The 20226-nt window shown below is 35.3% G+C and overlaps 1 protein-coding gene across 4 annotated transcripts in view; it reads left to right on the top strand.

Moving 5' to 3' along the window:
* The window catches only part of PMS1 (PMS1 homolog 1, mismatch repair system component), a 142586-nt gene that overhangs the window by 95467 nt on the left and 26893 nt on the right, over nt 1–20226 (top strand). For all 4 annotated transcript variants that reach the window (XM_043993294.1, XM_043993293.1, XM_043993295.1 and 1 more), the window contains exons 7-9: nt 13491–13613; nt 13984–14127; nt 15010–15908. In XM_043993294.1, coding sequence (XP_043849229.1) covers nt 13491–13613; nt 13984–14127; nt 15010–15908 — 1166 coding nt within the window. The remainder of the gene's footprint in view (nt 1–13490; nt 13614–13983; nt 14128–15009; nt 15909–20226) is intronic.

Below are 20226 nucleotides of genomic sequence, written 5' to 3'. Positions count from 1 at the left end.
AAAGTTTATCGTGCTTTATATGCATTATAAAGGATGATAATCTGATTTTATCCCCATTACAACCCTCTGAAATAGGAAGTGCAATTATCATTATTATTATTCCCTTTTACAGATGAGGAAACAAAGTCAGAGGTCAGGCAACTTGTTTATAATCACACAGTAAATGTGGGAAGCATGATTTGAATGCAGGCCTTCCTAATTCCAAATCATCTCTTTTAGCTCTGTACTATGCTATGCCTTTATTGTTCTCTAGCACTATACCATGCTGCCTGTATGAAAACTTGAGTTTAGGGATAGATTTGTTTTTCTTTGATCTTACTTTCCCTGGTTTGGTGGGATATTTGGATTATATTTTTCTCATTTTATATGGTTTATATGGTTCCTCCTAGGTCTGTTTATATGGTTCCTCCTAGGTCTGTTTTTACAAATAATTTGTTACTTGTTCTGTAAATGTTTGATAGAATTAGCTTAAAAGCCAGTCTAAGCCCATAGATATTTTTCTTATACCTTGTTCATTTTTTGAGAATTTGGCATTTAATTATCTTCTTATTGTTCTGTTGTTATGTGTATTTTATCATTCTGCAAACATTGATCTATTTCAGCTTTCAATTCTGTGGGTACATAACTGAGTACAATAATTTCTTTTATTTTGTCTTTATTGTGAATTTCCTTTTTCCTTTTTAAAATTTGATTTTCCTTTAAAAAATCAAATTAGTTAGTGACTTATCCATGTAATTGATCTTTTAAAAAAATCTTGTAATTTTTATCATACCAGTAATTTTTGGTTTTTAGAATTGTATATCTTTTCTTTGAGTTTCAGAATTTGGTTTTGTACCTATTTCGGGGTAATTTTCCTAAGGCTTTAAAAATTTTTTTAAATTCATTATTCTATTTCTCTATTTTGTTAATATGTTTAGAGATTTACATTTTCCTCTAAGCAATGCTTTTACTGCATCCCATATGTCTGAGGTTATATAATTTGGTTTCACAGAATTTTATTGTGTTTGTAATTTGTTCTTAAGATTATATTATTTAGTCTCCATTTAAGCCTGAATTCTTCCTTCAAATATCCTTATTGATTATAATTGCTGTTGCGTTTTACTCTGTAAAGGATGTTTAATTGTTTTGCTTTTCAGCATTTGATTGAACTCCTTATAACCTATATCATAGTCAGTTTTTGTAAAGCTGCCATTCAGAGCTGAAAAATAATTACACTCCTTACAGCTCCTGCTTAGTAATATCCAAAGGCCTTCATACCTGTTTTTTAAAACTGTTCATGTCATTAAATTCTTTCTTATGTCTAGATCTAAAAGATTCACATAAAATATCCCAAACATTAGTTTTCTATTTAATTCTTCACTTAGTCTGATTATCTTTTTCCCTTAAGAACTTAGATGCACAATGGTGCAGATTATTCATATACATTGAATATTGTTATTTTTTTTTTCATTGAGAAGTAGTACAGCATTAGAGGTCCAGTCTTAGGGGAATTACAACTTGGGTTCAAGGCCTACCTGATAGACTCATTGACTATGTTAATTAAATTATTGGGGGATTAGGCTGGGTTTTCTAAAATACTATTTATAAATTAATTTTCTAAAATGCTATTTATAAATTAATGGCTATTGCATCAGTTTGGGCAGTAAGCATTCATTATTAATTAACATCACATATTAATAAAGTATTGACCACTTGGTCACAGGCTTACAGACCTAAACAATTACATGCCCAGTGTGGAGAGTAAAAGAGAGTCCCAGGAAGAAGAGAGCCAGGAGACAAGAGAGCAACCCTGGTGTGCCCAGGGATTGTATCTTCTTTTTGGTAGAAGTGGGTCACCACACTTTGATATAAGCTAATTGGTTAGCATCATTCAGCTTCATTGATTGACATGCCTTGGGGGGTGGTCTAGAGATCAAATTCCAACCATCTAGGTGTGCTTTTTCCCCTAGTTAATCAGAAGGATCAATTTTCATTCCTTTTGATAAGCTGAAGGCTCATCTCAGGCTGGTTTCTGGTGAGGGGGAGAGAGCAGCTAAAACTGATGTCTGGGTTTCTTCCAGAAATCCATTATTAAGAATTATTTTCTCACATGGCCATTTGATCTTGGGCTTGTGTTAACCTCTCAGTGTCCCAGGCAACTCTTTAAAATTGTAATTTGTGGGGGGCAGCTAGGTGGAGCAGTGGATAAAGCACTGGCCCTGGAATCAGGAGGACCTGAGTTCAAATCTGGCCTCAGACACTTGACACTTACTAGCTGTGTGACCCTGGGCAAGTCACTTAACCCTCATTGCCCTGCAAAAAAATAGATAAATAAAGAGCATCCCTTGTCTTTAAAAAAAAAAATGTAATTTGTATAACAGCAGCTAATCTATATTGATATAAAGTATTTCCTGATTGGGACCTTTATACCAATGAAATCATAAGTTTATAACAAAAAATGCTTTAAAAATTTTATGATGTATTATACTTTGATGTACAATATACTTTCCTTACTTACATCTATAGCACCCCATCAAGGCTTCTCTCCCAACCCAACCTTCATTGGGTCCCCACTAGAGTAACAATCTCAGTTTCAAGGTACTCTGTGAGTGCATACTTCTAAAATTATAATTTATGAACTAGCATTTACCTTTAGTAGCCAATAGACATAACTCAAAGAAAAGTCATTTATTAAGATGACATCATTCCGTCATTAAACATTTATTCAATACCACCTGTGTGCTGGGCATTGTGTTAAGTGCTAGGGATACAAATACAACAAAGAAAGGCAGGCCCCACCATCAAGAAGAATACAATCTAATCAGGAAAAACAACACGAGGAAGCCAAAAAGTGGAGGTGAGGGATGGGGAGATACCTAGTTCAGGGTTATGATGGAGAAGTCCAGCTCGGAAATTGTAAGAATATTTTTAAAACAGTAGTTACAAAATATTCATCAGCATCAACCCAGGACATGCCCACAGTCATTTGGAAAAGTAATTTGGGTGTGTGTGTGTGTGTATACTAGGAGTGAGGTATACATGTAGGGAACTCATGTGACCTATACAGTTCACAACTCTACCACTGTGGAGCCTGAATATCCTTTCTCTGCTCATGGTATCTTCATATCCTCCTTGTAGGCGGAGCATCCTCCTGAGCAGGTCTTTCATCTGGGCTCCTGAGGCCTCTGCTTCATGTGGATTATTTGTGCCTGATCTCTGGTGGAGCATTCCAAGTTCATCTTGGTCCAATCAGCCACAGTCAGACACACTGTAACTTGATGTTGACATAGTGGTGTCATTTTGGTCCTCTTTGAGAATGAAAGACAACAATCACCAGCTATACTTTGAAATCCAACTGCTTCTGTGTTTTCTCTTGACTTCAAATCTTGTTCTCTTCTCTCTTGTCCAGGATCACAGGAGAGAGAAATCCACTCCATACTGCCCTGTAATAGAGGTGAAAAGGAAAAGATACAGAGTGATTCTCTCTTAAGAGCTGGGTTCTTCTTTTAGAATGTCTGCTGCCAGACATCACATATTCACAGCAACCTTTTGCCTAAAAGTTGTCCAATAACTCAAGCCAGCCAGCACTTATTAAACACCTACTATTTGTCAGACATTATGATAAATACTGAAGATACAAAAAACAGACAAGGAGCTCACAACTTAATGGACAAGACAACATGGTGTTTTTTTTTTTAAATGTACAAACAATATATATACAAGATGAATTGGAGGTAATCTTAGAGGGAAGGGAAAGTATTATGGAAAATCAGGAAAGACTTTTTGGAAAAGATGGGATTTTAGCTTAGATTTAAAGGAAGCCAGGAGGTAGAGACAAGATGGAAAAGAATTCCAGGTATGGGGACAGCCAGTGAAAATGTACAGGGTTGGGAGAGAGTGAGTTGTGCATATCCTGGAGGTAATAAGGAGCCACTAGATTTTGTCTGACCCACACTTTTGATAGCTAAATGGAGAATGAACTGGAATGGGGAGAGACTTGAGCCAGGGATGCTTATCAACAGGCTACTGCAATAGTTCAGATATTGAGGGCCTGCAGCAGGGTGGTAGCAGTCAGAGGAGAGAAGTGGGGAAGTACAAGAGATTAGATAAGGGAGACAGAGAGTAAGAAGTCAAGGATGACACCTAGGTTTCAAGTTTGGGTTACTGGGAGTGTAGTGATATCCCAAAAAATTGGTAAAGAAGTTAGGAGGCAGGAAAGGGTTGAGTTTAAATATTGATGGAAATGCAGTTACAGATATCTAATTGCTTTATGGAATTGCAAGGCTGGACAGGAAGAGAGGATAGGGTTGGATAAGTAGATGGGATAATCATCTCCAAGGAGAAGGTAATTGAATCCACTGGAGCTGATGATATCAGGCACAGTACTATAGGAAAAGATGTCCCAGAATAGAAGCTTGGGAGATAACTACATTTGGTGCTAGGTATATCCCTTTCTGTTCTGATTCAATATTCTCCAGAGGTCTATCATATCTGACTTTTAAAAAATTCTATTTAGGACCTTCATTTTTTTTTCTCATTTTTGGTTAGATTTATACAGGTCTGAGAGGAGTAAATTGAAGTCTCACACTATTAAGGTTTTTCTATCAATTCATTTACATTGTTCCTTTGAGAATTTAGATTGTATACCATTTGGCACATACATGTTTAGTATTGATACATTAATTCATTGTCAGTGGAACCTTTTAGCAAAATTTAGTTTCCTTTTTTATCTCTTTTAGTTAGGTATGTTTTTGCTGTTGCTTTTTTTGAGATCATGATTGCTACCCTTGCCCTTTTTACTTCAGCTAAAGCAAAATAGATTCTGCTTCAGCACCTTATTTTAATTCTGTATGCATTTTTTAGTTTCAAGTAGTTTTCTTTTAAACAGCATATTTTTGGATTCTGTTTTGGGTTTTGGTTTCTAATCCATTCTATCCTTTTCCATTTTGTAGCTGATTACATCTTATTATCTTCTACTTTTTCTTCTTTCTTTTATCCGTCCCTCTGTAGAAGATTATTTTGCTTCTGTGTAATCCCTTCCTTAATCTACCTTTTCTCCTATTCCCTCCTCCTATTCCCCCTAATCCTTTTCCCATCTGTTTCCCTGTAAGCTTAAATGTATTTCTATACTCAACTGTATGTGTTTATATGTATTCTTACTTCCTTTAACTGGTTCAGATGAGTGTTAGGTTCAAGTGTCACTCCCTTACCCCCTAAATCCTTCCTCCTTCTCCTTATTGTATACACTTCTACGTGCACATTCCATGTATGTGACATAATTTTTCTCCCAGTATATTCTTCTTCCCCATCATTTCTATTCTTTTTCTTTAAGTTCATCAAAACATAACAGATTCACTTCCATTCTGTAAAATCAAATTCCCTCTATCACCCCTGAGAATGACAGAGTTCTCAGGGGCTATCCATAGATGATCTCTCTATATAACAATATAAACACTTTAACCTTGTTTGGTCCCTTAGGATTGCATTCCCATATTTACCTTTCTATCCTTCTCCTCAGTCCTGTGTTTATATGTCAGATTTTCTTCTCACCTCTGTTTTTTTTCCCCCCTCACAAAATGCTTGGAAGTTCTCTATTTCATTAAAGGTTCATTCTCCCCTCCTCCCAATAGGATTATACTCAGTTTTGCTGAGGAACATATTCCTAACCAAAAGCCCATATCCTTTATTTTCTGGGAGATCACTGCAAGCTCTCTGCTGCTTTGGTGGCTACTACATTTTGTGTGATTCTGAATATGCCTTTTTGGCATTTGAATTCTTTCTTGCTGACTGCTTGTAGCATTTTTTCCTCTGAGTTGAGAGCTCTGAATTTTGATATAATATTCCCAGAAATGTTCATTTTGAGTTTTTTTTCAAGAAGTGATCTGTGGGTTTTTTCTATTTCTACTTTGCCCTCTCATTTTAAGATAGCTGAACAGTGTTCTTTAATGATTTCATGAAATATTACATCTAGGATCTTTTTTTGTTGTTATAACTTTCAGGTAACCCAATAATTCTTAAATTATCTCTCTGATATATTTTCTAGGTCATTCCCCCCCCCCCCCGTGAGCTACCTCACATTTTCTTGTACTTTTTTTAGTTTTTGGTTTTGTTCTAATATTTCTTGATGTCTCTTTGAATCATTAGCTTCTATTTGGTCAATTCTAACTTTCAGAGAATTCGTTTCTTGAGTAAGGTTTTGTACCAGGAATTCAGGGCTGGTTTGACATTAGAAAAACTATAAACATAATTGACAATATTAATAACAAAAAGTAACAAAAATTATATGATTATATCAGTAAATATAAAAGTTATTGACAGTAATACCATTTTATGATATAAATACTAGGAAACATAGGAATAAATGAAACTTTCCTTAAAATGGTAAATTATATCTATTTAAAACCATGAACCAGCATTATCTGTGATGGAGGTTAGCTAGAGGCCTTTTGGTAAGATTGGGGTAAAGCAAGAGTATGTATTATCACCATTTCTCTATAGGATAGAGCCAGAAATACTAGCTAAAGCAATATGACAAAGTAAAGAGGAAACAAAATTATCACTTTTTGCTGAGTATGTGATGACTTAGAGAACCCTAGAATTTGAACTAGAAAACTTATTGTGATAATTAACAACTTAAAATTGTAGAATATAAAATAAATTAACACAAATCATCTGCATTTCGGTATGGTACTAACAAAGACCAGCAGGAAAGATAGAAAGAAAAATTCCATTTAATATAATTAATGACATTATAAAATATTTGAGAGTTTCTCTGCCAAGACACACACATAGGAACTATATGAACATAATTACAAAATACTCTTTACACAAATAATGACATCTGAATACTTGGATAAATATTAACTGCTCATGAGTAGACCAAGCCAATATAAAAGTGACAATACTACCTAAATCATACAATTCCAACTACCAAAGGCATACTTTGAAGAACCAAAAAAACCCCAACAACAGAAAAAGTGGGAAGAAAGGGGCTTGGCAGTACTAGGTCCCAAAGTATACTAACAAAGCCATAATTGATTAAAAAAAAACAATTTAGGAAAGAGGTTGATTAAAGGAAAAGATTAGGTATACAATATACAGAAGCAAATAAGCACAGTACCCACTAAACCCAAATATTGTTGATAAACCCAAGGATTCTCACCATGGGAGCAAGAGCTCGTACTGTGACAAAAACTGTTCAGAATACTGGAGAGCAGTCTGGCAGAAACTAGATATAGACCAGCATCTCTTTTTTTTTTAACCAAGACAAGCTCCAAATGGGTAGATTATTTAGGCATAAAGGCTGATGTCATAAATGAAGTAAAGAAATTACCTGTCAAATCTGTGGACAAGGGAACAGTTCATGACCAAATAAGATGGTCACAGGAGGGAGAATGGACAATGTTGATTATGGAAGATTAAAGAATTTTTGTACAAACAAAACCATTATAGCTAAAATTAGAAGGGAAGTAAAAAAAATTAGAGGAAAAAATCTTTGAAGAAAATTTCTCTGGCAAAGGTCACCACATTTCTAAGATAAAGGGAAACGAATTCAAATTTGTAAGAATGAGTCATTCCTCAACTGAAAAATGGTCAAAAGATATGAATAGATAGTTCTCAGAGGAAGAAATACAAGCTATCATTAGCCACATTAAAAATGTTCTTAATACTAATAATAAGTAAGTGCAAATTAAAACAACTCTGAAATCCCACCTCCCATCAAATTGGCAAAGTTGACAGGAAAGGAAAATGACAGATGCTACTCAAGGGGCTTTGGGGAAAAAACAAACCCAGTACCTTAACTGTGCTGTTGGTGGAGCTGTGAATTGGTCCAGAATTTCTGGAAATCAATTTGTAACTATGTCCAAAAAGCTATTAAACTCTGCATACCTATCTATCCTACTACTACTTCTGTACCCCATAAAGAAAGGAAGAGGACTCATCTACATATGTTGTAAACCGAGGAGGTTCCCATTAATTGGGGAATGGCTGAACAAGTTATGGTGTATGTATGTGATGGAATACTATTGTACTATAAGAAATCATGGGGGCAGCTAGGTGGTGCAGTGGATAAAGAACCGGCCCTGGATTCAGGAGGACCTGAGTTCAAATCCGGCCTCAGACACATGACACTTACTAGCTGTGTGACCCTGGGCAAGTCACTTAATCCCAATTGCCTTACCCCTCAAAAGAAAAAAAAAAAGAAAGAAAGAATGGAGGGAGTAGTTTTAGAAAAACCTCTGAGTAACTTCTATGAACTGATGAAAAATGAAGTGAGTCAAATCAGGAGAACATGTTATACAATAGCAACAATAGGGGGCAGCTAGATGGCGCAGTGGTTAAAGCACCGGCCCTGGATTCAGGAGTACCTGAGTTCAGATCCGGCCTCAGACACTTGACACTTACTAGCTGTGTGACCGTGGGCAAGTCACTTAACCCCCACTGCCTAAAAAAAAAAAAAACAAACAAACAATAGCAACAATATTATAAAGACAAACAACTTTGAAAATTTAGGAACTCTGACAGGCACAGTAGAAACAACCCACCGTAGTGTCAGAGTACTTATGATGAAAGGAGAGGTGATGGACTCAGAGTGCAAATTGAAGCATATTTCATTTGGACCCAAGTAATGCAGGAATTTGTTTTTCTTGACTATAGGTATTTATAATGGGTTTCATTTTTCTTGCTTTTTCAGTGGGTGGGGGAGAAATGATAGGGGGATGGAATTTGGAACCATAAATAAAATGAGTTTGAATGTGTTTCCTGGACAGAAAGTCTGTTGCAGTTGAGGAGAAGGAGGGGATCCATTACCATAGGTACTCTCTCCCCCTGACCCCAGTTTCACTTCCCTAAATGGTTCAGGACTTGAGCCATCCCAACCTGCTGTGTCAGTCATCCTCTGAGTGATCTGGGTGAGCTTGCAGCCTAGGGATAGCAGCAGTGGATACCTACTTTTTTACCTACTTTGCCTCCAGGCAGAATTGACCAGCAAAAGATGCCAATTTCAAGCCATCCCAGTGGAAGTTTTCACATCCTAGTGGGAGTGAGAGGTAGGTCTGGCTTGAATGTTCTTTCTTTCTGCTGATTTTAAAGGATATAATTTAGGAAAGGAAAGATTTTTCAATAACTGAGTTATAAGGAATTTCTCTTAGTACCTATCTAAGTGACTTTTGTCCTCAACAAGTCATAATTTTATTTACATCTTTCCATCAAGATATAGTGGGTTTGGGGGGCAGCTAGGTAGCGCAGTTGATAAAGCACTGGCCCTGGATTCAGGAGGACCTGAGTTCAAATCCATCCTCAGACACTTGACACTTACTAGCTGTGTGACCCTGGGCAAGTCATTGCCCTGCCAAAAAAAAAAAAAGATACAGAGGGTTCCCCCTTTTGGGGGGTTATTTAACACATAGACTAGATAACCACTTGCTGGATATGTTGTTAATATATCCTGGTCAGATACAGGTTATATTAGATGCTTTCTGAGGACCCTTCTAATGCAGTTGTTTGACAGATTTCTTAATATAAATATCTCTTACCAGTCAGTTTAAATATTATAAACATTTTTTTTCCTGATCACCTTCTCAGATTAAGCTGACTGACTAGTCTACAGTTTACTTATAGTGTTACTTACAGGTTACTTATACTGCAGTACTTCAAGGATGTGTAAATTTGTCATTGTGGGCACTCCTCCCTCTATTGACAAAGATTGCAGTCCCTCTTTAAGGTTGTATGTAGTCTTCAAGAATTTCTCTGACCAAAAGCCTGCTGAGCCCCTCTAAACTTAAGAGAGTCAAGTCTTCCAACATAATATAGTCCATTCGTCACAAGGACTATACTTAAAACCTTTCCAGCTTTGTAGAACTTGGCAGATTATGTGCTTACTGGCATAGCCTTGCAGAACCTCAGGGTCAATTCATTACAGTATTGAGACAGTAGAACAGGACCTTATCGGAAGAGTTTTTAAGGTAAATATTTCAAATATGAGCAGAATATTTGAACTTTTCCAATTGTAATGTATTTCTAGTAAGAATAATTGCTGAGTTCTGTAATTTTTTACCAATTCTTTACACAAATTTTGTTCTGAACTCTGATGACTTGAACACCTCCATTATTTTAAAATGGTATCCAATTATTTAACTTTACTCTTGGGTGCCATAGGAGTTACTCTGATCATGGTTAACACATTAGGAGTCTGTATGCCTTTCTGCATCCCTTATAATCAACTTTTTCTTAATACCAAGTAATAAAAATGTTTGCTTTAATTTATTCTTTATTAATCAATTCTTTAATAAAACAACATAATTTTCTGTCTCTAACAGACATCTTATTTTTGCCCTATGTTTTTTCCTCACCTGATGTTTATCTCCTTTGTGCCCTGCCTGATTTTCACTTTAAGTTATTTAAATTTGTCTTTTTAAGTCCCTCTATATTTAATTGAAAGTTGCTAGGGACAGCTAGGTGGCACAGAGGATAAAGCATTGGCTCTGGATTCAGAAGGACCTGAGTTCAAATTTGGCCTCAGACACTTGACACTTACTAGCTGTGTGACCCTGGGCAAGTCACTTAACCCTCATTGCCCCACCAAAAAAAAAGTTGCTGCATTTCCTAGTATTTATATTTATATTTATATCTGTATTTACATATAGATAGAGTTTGTTAGCCCTGGGTACATCACACTGCTAGGATTCTTTCTGGTTTAAATTTCCACTATATCCAGCAAGATCACTTCAGTCTGCTTGTTCATAGGCAAAGAACTTGTAGAAGTCATGCTGATTTGCTTTAGAATCTTTTTTTAAATTAGAAATACACATTCCTTGAAATTTCCTCACTGTAGGTAAATGTTTTCACAAAAATTAGTGTGTTTTCTTAAACTTAATGAAGAACTAAAAACCATGAAGTGAACATTTCAGCCAGCTGTGTAACAGTCTCTTCCCCAAAGAAATGTTTTCTAGAAATATTTTCTAAGGTTTTGCCTTTTGATTTCAACTTTTATATAACTTCAGTATTATGAACTGAATATTATAATGTTAAGATTAACCTCAACCATATAAGTTTTTACTATTCATAAATTATAATTTTTTTCACTTAATTGGACAAAATCAAGAAAGTGAAATACTAGGAATATTTTTAAAAATTTCTTATTATCCTTTCTAAGGCAGAGTCTTTTTTGGAAATTCATAAACCCTGTAAATCTTTCAAAGACCCAGCAGCCTCACCCTGCTGCCCAGCAGGTGCTACAGAGATGTCTCATGTTACCTTATAAATTAAACTACCATTTATAAGTACTGTGAAATTTTACAATGAATTAAGTAGTATCATTTGTAATGGATCATGTGGATTTATTTATTTATTTTCAGTAATTGGTGAAATTTGGCACAGCAACAATAATGCACTTAGTGGTCTAAAAGAAGTAATCCGTAATGCATATCCCTAAACACTTAAACTTATTTGCAACCTCAAGGACAACCTTATTCTTAGGTGGCAGTCCACACTGTGTGTCTTGTAAGATGCCTCAGGGTCCTTCTGCCTACCCAAAAACAGCTTCTTTGCTAAGCCACTCTTCTATTTAGTCAGAAATTTTACAATTAAGGTCAGGAGAACTATTTTTGAAAAACCAGAGTTAAAATTCATTTGTTACTTGGGAAGGGAGAAAGATCCTGGAGGAAGGAGATACTCTCTGCCCAAGCCTTCTTCCATTAGTGCATATTAAGTTATTTATTAGGTTAGCTTGCCATCACCATGGAAGCAGAGACAGAAGAAGGCTAATTTTTTAATAGGAGCATATGGGTAAGGGAGACCATCAGTCAGTCACCAAGAACTTATTAAGCACTAATTGTGTCCCAGGCACTTTGTTAAACTTTGGGAATACAAAGAAAAATGGAAAGTTGACCCTGCCCTCAAGGAACTTACTTGGGTAGCATGGAGGCAGGCCTGATCAGATGTGGGAGTAGATGACCATGGGTTGCCAGGGACAGCCAGAAGGAAGCATTGGTAGGATGGATATGGCTAGGCTAGATAGAACCAGAGCCTAGGCTGCCCAGGGAACTAAGTTGAACTGAATGGATAGAGCAAGGGCTTTTTCCATGCTTCTTTTTCCTTGCCTCCTCTGTGGTCATCCTTGACTGAAGCCTCCTCTTATTTCAAACCTATAGCTACTCTGGAAGTATTAAAAACAACAATGAAAACATTAATTTAAAAGTTAAAGTTGAGTGCCAAGAGACTTGAAAAATTAAACAAAAATCCACTAAGATTATTTTGCAAGTTGGCTGTTTCCATACATGTCCTCAAAATTCAAATGAGACATAACAAATATAAAAACAAGCTTTGTATTTTTTTTCTGAATATTCCCACATTCTTTGTATAGATGGGAGGGTAGCAAGGATACTTTCGAAGGAGACAGAAGATTTTGTTTAAGAGGGATAATTGACAAACGTTTATGTTTGTGATTTTTAACTTTTTAATTTCATAACCAAGAAGATCTTTAGAAAGGAATGTGTCCATACTTGTGAAAATCAAGACCAAGTTTAATGATTGCTTTTTTCATTCATTTGTTCATATTTAACATAGTGCTTAATAGTGTTCTTGGCCTTCCTTCTCCCTTCTGTCAGCAACCCTTCTGTTTTTCATTGAGAGAGAGAGAGAGAGAGAGAGAGAGAGAGAGAGAGAGAGAGAGAGAGAGAGAGAAAAGGGTATAGAACAAGAGAAGAAGAAGGGTAAAGAAAGCAAAGATGGTAATGAAAAGGAATGACATAAGGGAAAGTAAACATAAAACTGAGTAGTATTGAACTCTGTGATCAATGTTAGGTCATATGCCCCTAGTCATGAAAATATTGGAATTAAGGCCTTAAATCAAGTTGTGTTTTTATTTTGGTTTTGTAGGGAGGGTAGTTTGTGTGTCTGTCTCTCTGTGTATGTGTATGTGTGTACAGTTATTTATATAGTTATATAAAATTATGTTATATACATTGTTCTATGTATATAACTATGTAGTTAACTAGTTTTATAAAATTATGTATTGTTATCTACCCACTTTTACTCATTTATTTATTAAATAAAACTGGGGAAAGAGGCTAACTCTAAATGAGGTTGTTAAACAGCAGCTAACTCTCCCTAAGTACCTTGATGGGGGAGGGAGAAGCAGGGGAATGTATAGTCCCTTGTTTCTTAACTATTATTTGAAATTCATTTATATTTCCTGGTATATTTAGCAAATCATTAATTAACCTATGGTCAAATTTTAAAAAAACAAAACATTGAGATTATTTTTACCTACCAAAGGAATCTGTTACAAAAAAGGCTAACAAACCCTGCTTTAATACTAGAAATTGCAGCGAAAGTGCTATCTTACAGTTGTAGAGGGACCTTCTTCACCTGAGAGTTACCTATATTGAGGATATCACAGGTCTAGTGCCTATCTTTATCCTTACCCTATTTCATAAGCCAGCTTTTTAAACAAAATTACACATGAATTATTTTTAAATTAATATTTCACTTTTTTCTTAAAATTTTAGATTTATTTGAGTGGATTTCTTCCAAAGCTTGACTCTGATCACACCTTGACAAATCTTTCAACCCCAGAAAGGAGTTTTATTTTTATAAACAATCGACCAGTACATCAAAAAGACATCTTAAAGGTAACCATATTTTGGAAAATTAAAAAATAATCTGATACAAGAATCAAAACTAGATATATTTTCATTTACAAACAGACTGAATATTTATTTTATGTGGACTAGAATTCTTTTTAAAAAACTTCCTTTGGATCATGAACTTAGTGACTTTGGGACACCGAATTTTCTCTGATCATAGTTGTTTGCGTAGATTTTCATAAACAATCCAAAGTCTCTAAAGGAACTCTAGAATAGAAATTAACCCTTCATGTTTTACCTGCCATCACTTTAATTTCTTTGATAAATGTGTTCCTGTGGTCAGTATTTTTAAATAGGTGTCACCCTCTCTATTTTCCAATCAACTCTAACTTAAATTTGCTAAACACATTTGTAGTTAATTCGACACTACTACAATGAGAAATGCTTAAAAGAGTCAACTCGTTCATATCCAGTCTTCTTCATGAAAATTGTTGTGCCTGCAGCTGATGTGGATGTAAATTTAACACCTGATAAAAGTCAAGTACTGTTACAAAATAAGGTAACATAATTTCATATATATTCTTCATGCTAATTTATGTTAACTCTTGGGTGTAGGAAGTCGAAGTCTGAGGAAGAATTTGATTGAGTTTTATTTATAAACTTCTGAAAGGTATGAGTAGAATGACTTACCTACCAGATTGTAGAACTTAGAGAAATTGAGGCCAAGTTTGACTTCCTTCTTGACCTAATTTCACAGAGCTTTCTTTGACCCCTTTTTTCCCTTTGCCTACCAATCTTTCCATATTCCACATCAGGAACGGGAGGGGAGAAAAGCAAAAGAAGATAAGAAGGGAAGGGGAAGATAAGGGAAAGAAATGACAGGGGGAAGAAAGTATCCTTTGAAGTTTGAAAAAGAGAATTTTAGTATAAATAAAAGGAAATATTAAATTTATGAAACGCATTACCCCAAAGACCAACCATAGATTGAAAAATACAAATAGGTTCAGAAAGACTTAAGTAAAATTCATTGATCCATAACAGGTTATTAGAGAACCCTAGGGATGGCTGCTGAGCTAAATTCTTAACGTTTTCTGTGCATGTCATGATAAGCAATAATGCCCTTACACAAAACATGCTTTAGCGTTTTTATCAAAAATAAAATACTTGGCTACATGGCCTGTGAAACTGAACTACTAATTTATGTTTTTATAGTTAGTCATACTGACTTTATATATTTTTTTATGCCAAAATGCATCTAATGTATAAGTTGAAAGGTAAGAGATTACAAAACTGAGAGATCATATGTAAATGGGGTTTGTAGAATCATTCTGTAGCTGCAGGTTTATATACAGATGTTCTCTTATTTTTGTCATGTTTCCTACTCATCTATTAATTATTTTATAAATGATTTATTCTAACATTTGATGACTTTCATTTTCAGGAATCTGTCTTAATTGCTGTTGAAAATGTGTTGACATCATGGTATGGACCACTACCTAGTACAAATTCTCGTGAAAATAATAAAGCAGATGTTTCCTCAGTTGACATGGCTGTTAACAGAACAGTACTAACAGATGTGCATGTTAATGAAATGGAATCATCTGGAAATAGTTATCCAAATGTTGATATTTCAACCTTTTCATTCCAACATGACATGCAAAATTGTGAATCGGGAAATAACACTGAGGTCTGCTTAAAGCATCAGATAATTTGTCATGATAATCCTCATGGTTTCAATGGTGAAATTTCTAGCACTGATAAGGCAAATCAAAATACATGTCAAGATGCCTTCATAAATAATTTTTCATCATGTAAGGATAAGCAGGACCAACAGAGTGAAACGTTTAATCTAGATGCTTTAAAGTATATTCAGTCTGTAAATGGCAGTGAAGACAGTTCTGTTAATGAAATGGAAAAAAATGAGGAAGCAACAGTATCTGAAACATCTTTTGAAATCTATGCAGATGACTGGAGTAAGGGAAGTGCGCTTAAAGATATAGTAGGAAAGAACATTGAACCTGTGAAAATTTTTGTGCCACCAGAAAAAGGTTTAACATCTGATATAAATATAAACTGTAATCAACAAACTCCTGAACAGAAGAGTCCCAGTAAAAGCCCCAATAAAAAGAAATCAAATGTGATAGATGACAAATGTGGGCAGCTTACAGCCTATGATTTAATTAGCAACCGAGTAGTTAAGAAGCCCATTTCAGCAAGAGCCCTTTTTATTCAAGATCAGCGTGCAAAATATCTCAGTGAAAATTCAAAGACCCACATAGAGGATATGACAGTACAAATTGAAGAACTGTGGAAGACATTGAGTGAAGAGGAAAGAATGAAGTAAGTTTCCAGATTTTACATGTGACCAGAATACTTAGTTGTTTCCATTCTATATGACTCATTAGATGAAAAAAAATATTAATTACTTATGAAAATGGAAAATGATTTTCTGGCACGTCTAGGATCCCTTCCTGGCATTACTTTGTTTCTAATTTTCATTTGGTGCAGCCCTTACTGTTTCCTGATTTAAGTTTGATGTTAGAGATTTTCCATTCTGCTTTTCAATTTAAAAGCATCACTTTATTATTTGTTTTATTTAAATGATATATCGTTTCACTAGGACTAGACATGTGACAGTAATCTAGACAACTCAAAAGAGTTAATATCCCAATATTCTATGTAATTGCATGATGTAGTGTAATTCTGGATTAATTATATTTTATATTATCAACATTAGAGACTTTTAAAACTAAATCAATAATTCTGTTTATCAGTCTCTGAATAGTAGCTACCCATTATGACTGAGCACAGAAATCACCATTTTGAAATTAAATGTCCAGAATAAGTATTCAAAAAATAAAATAGCATGGTGTTCTTAATTGATTTAGAACAGAAGCTCTTAACCTTTTTTCTTTCATAGACTCCTTTGGCAATCAGGTGAAGCCTATGTACTCCTCAGAATAATGTTTTTAAATGCATGTGCAGGATTACAAAGGAAACCAATTGTAATGAAATTACATTATCAGAACATTTAAAAAAAAAGTTCAGAGACCCTAAGAACCTCTGATTTAAACAGGCATAGCATATTTTGCATAATGCAACACAACAGAAAATGAATACTTTAATTGTATTATTAGATTTGCCTTTCTAATATCAAGATGTTCACATATAGTCAGATATTTGGAAATAAAATGTTTGCAATATTTTCCCCCACCTGGTGGCTTAAGGTACTTGCATACACAAAGATTTTATGTATATGTGTGTGTGTGTATGTTATGTGTATATATGCATTTGTATATAAATCTATATCAACATATATATATATGCCACCTTCTAAAATTCTATTATGAATAAAATTCACAGTAAAATAAACCAAACTGGTATTAAAAGACATTCACTATTTTACTCATTCTCCTTTTTCTATATGTCAGTGTTTTTAAAATCCCATTTCTTTATAGACATATAAATATTTATGAAAATCAAGAACTCCATTATGTCCTATCCGTTTCTCATATGTCAGTCACTGGCATCCAATATTTTAGTAAAAAATTACCAGAATCCAATAAATACTCCCTTTTAAGTTTTTATTCTCTCCCATTCATTTTTCTACATTGTAGGTATTTTATACCTATTTGTTAAAGTGTCCCAAGACATCTCAATGATAATAGTAAAAATTTTTTTTTATCATGTGATCTTTTGTCATGAGAGTCCTGGCCAGGAGAATCCTAGATCATTGGCTGGCCAGACTCCTAAAGTAGAAGCTGACTTTTCTTAAAATTAGTTCTGTAAAATTGGGACAGGGTATCAGAGTGAGAGAAAAAGCTACTTTCCTCTAAAGCCAATGTGCATCTTTTCAGTGTCTGTCTTGTATAATATAAACTTTAACCTAACCTCTCATTCCTTCTTCCTCCTGTCGACATTTACTCCTGCTTAATAGCTATGTTAGGGAGAAACATTGCAAGTTTTTGTTGTTTTTTCTTCTTGAGGCACATGACATGGTTCTTTAATATTTCAGAGTGCATTATGTTCTCTTGTAGGGGATAAAGTCCAGGTTCAGTATATAATAGGTTTTAATTTGGTGGTTCAAGATGTTTTCCTTTTTACCAAAGGACAAGTAACTTTGCAACTAATGAAGTTCTTCCGTGGAACTGCATCCCTAAACTATCAGGTCAGCAGAAATTGCTCCTTAGCTTTGTACTTGAACCATTAGGAATTATGTGAGTTTTTCTTTATAAAGTTATTATTTTTTAATTAGAAAACAATGAACACTATGGAATTGTTAGTTTACCAGAATGAAGCAAGTTTCCCAAAGAATTAGTAGGAGGTTTAAGGCCTGAGTGAGAGGGAGGAATATTTATTATGTACCAGGCTTTGTGCTAATCACTAGGTATACAAAGGAAAAACAATCCAGGTCCTGTCCTAAAGGAAATTACATTTTAATTGGGGAAGGTGGTAGAGATAAGGAAGTATGGTGTTGAGGATGGAGGGTATTGTGGTTTAGAAAGTTATAGGGATTGTTAGGGGAGTAAATTGATATACTCTTTCTAGTAGCAATGGCAGTACTGATTCCAAATGAGGAGGACTCAGAGGGAGTCAGAGGGTATTTGGAGGAGAGAAATGGTTAGTGTTAGAATTTGAAAAAAATGCAGGAGCCAGAGGTTTCTCTGAAAAGGCATGGTTGGGAGAGGGGGGGAATATTTATATTCCCTTGTGTGAGCACCTTGCTGGCTCTTCCAACAAAATTAAAATAAAAATAGAAAATCCACAAAAACAAAGCAGTTAAACAGATTAAAATCAGAAACAGGGTACTTAGGGAGTTGAAAAGAACCCATTTGAAAATTTAAATAGAAAACAGCCAATACTTAGGAGTACTAAAGAGACAGGGTAGGGGAAATTTCTTATCTAACCAGAAGATCAGAAGATTGAGGTTCAGCTTTCCTCTTCGTGGTCAGCCATCTGTAAGGGGCTAAAATTCTAGCTAGTCTGTCTAAAATATCTAATGAGTGGTCTCTAATAAATTATAAGCTTTAGCAAGATTATTTAAGTGTTAAGTATTTATTAAAGAGCATCAGGATCAGAGAGAAAGGTAAAAATCTAACTATTTCTAAGAGACCCCATCATCCGACCCACCATGGTGAGGTCAGGAACAAAAAGGGCCCAACACCTCCTGTGAAGCTGGGAACGTCCCCCCCACACGCACACACAGCTCCAAGCAAATTGGTTGGTAGCCTTGATTGCCAGTACCCATGAACACACATCACTTCCTGACACCAAAAAAAAGCCACATGACTTGCCCTCAGACACTTTCTCCTTATGGCGGAGCTTTCCTAGAGTAGCTCTCCAGCAGGTGGCATAATTCCAATCCTTATAGGTGGCAGGTGAGAAGATGGTTAGATAGTAAAGCAAAGCATGGCCAGAGCTGGCTGTAATGTAGTGGGTCATGTGAAGCACATACCAGTGAGGATGCTGTGGTTTCGGGATGAAAGTTCAAACAATATCTCAACTCAAAAAGTTTACATATTCAAGAGAGTCTAATTCCAGAGACAGGGCAGAAAGCAAGAAGATATATTTCCTAAATGGTGGATCTAGATACTTTGTTTACCTGGTGAAAGGACAAACACCTCTGAAAAACTTTAAGAAAAGTTTTCTCTAAAATTGGAATTCTAGATTTGTAAATGTTATTAGCCTTTTATTTTATTTATTATTTTTTGTGTGGGACAATGAGGGTTAAGTGACTTTCCCAGGGTCACACAGCTAGTAAGTGTAAGTGTCTGAGGCTGGATTTGAACTCAGGTCTTCCTGAATCCGGGGCCGGTGCTTTATCCACTGTGCCACCTAGCTGCCCCCAAATGTTAACCTTTTAATTAAGGGTTGTAGCCAATATAGACAAACTAGAAGAAAAATAAATCAGGCCACCTAGAGGTAGCAATAGTGGTGAATAGAAAGGAAAGAAAAAGAACATGCAAATTTACCTGCATCTTTGATAGCTTTATAATCTCTGATTTAATTTACTTCCTAAGAAAAAGATTTTTTTTCTACATAAAAAAGATCAATGAATTAACCTATGAGAGAGAGAGAATGTGTGTGTGTGTGTGTGTGTGTGTGTGTTCACAGGGTGGGGAATAATGAAGATGTGCCCCTTTTCCTCCTTCTTCCAGAAGATTTGAAAGGTAGGAAGAGACCAGGTTGTAAAGAGCTTAAACTGCCAAAAAGAAGGGTTTCATTTGATTTTGAGGACAAGATGGTATCAGTGGAATATGTTGAACAGGAAAGTAACATAATTAGACCATCCTCTGCCTTAAGATGGCTATGTGGATAAATTGGAATGGAGAGAGGCTTAAGTTGGGAAGCCCAATTAAGAAACTATTTCAGGGGGCAGCTAGGTGGCTCAGTGGATAGAGCACTGGCCCTGGATTCAGAAGGACCTGAGTTCAAATATGGCCTTAGACACTTAACACTTACTAGCTGTGTGACCCTGGGCAAGTCACTTAACCCCAATTGCCTCACCAAAAAAAAAAAATTGTATATTATGAGAAATATTGAAGAAAGAAACTATTTCAGTAGTCCAGCTAAGAGATGATGAGGTCCTGAACTAGGGTGGTAACTGTGTATGATGTCAAGTAGAAAGAAGCAATAAGATTTGGTAATTGGTTGCATT

Source organism: Dromiciops gliroides, chromosome 3 (assembly GCF_019393635.1).
Source record: "Dromiciops gliroides isolate mDroGli1 chromosome 3, mDroGli1.pri, whole genome shotgun sequence".
Classification (NCBI taxonomy): domain Eukaryota; kingdom Metazoa; phylum Chordata; class Mammalia; order Microbiotheria; family Microbiotheriidae; genus Dromiciops; species Dromiciops gliroides.
The sequence above is the reverse complement of the archived record's forward strand: the minus strand, read 5'-3'. Positions and strand labels throughout refer to the sequence as shown.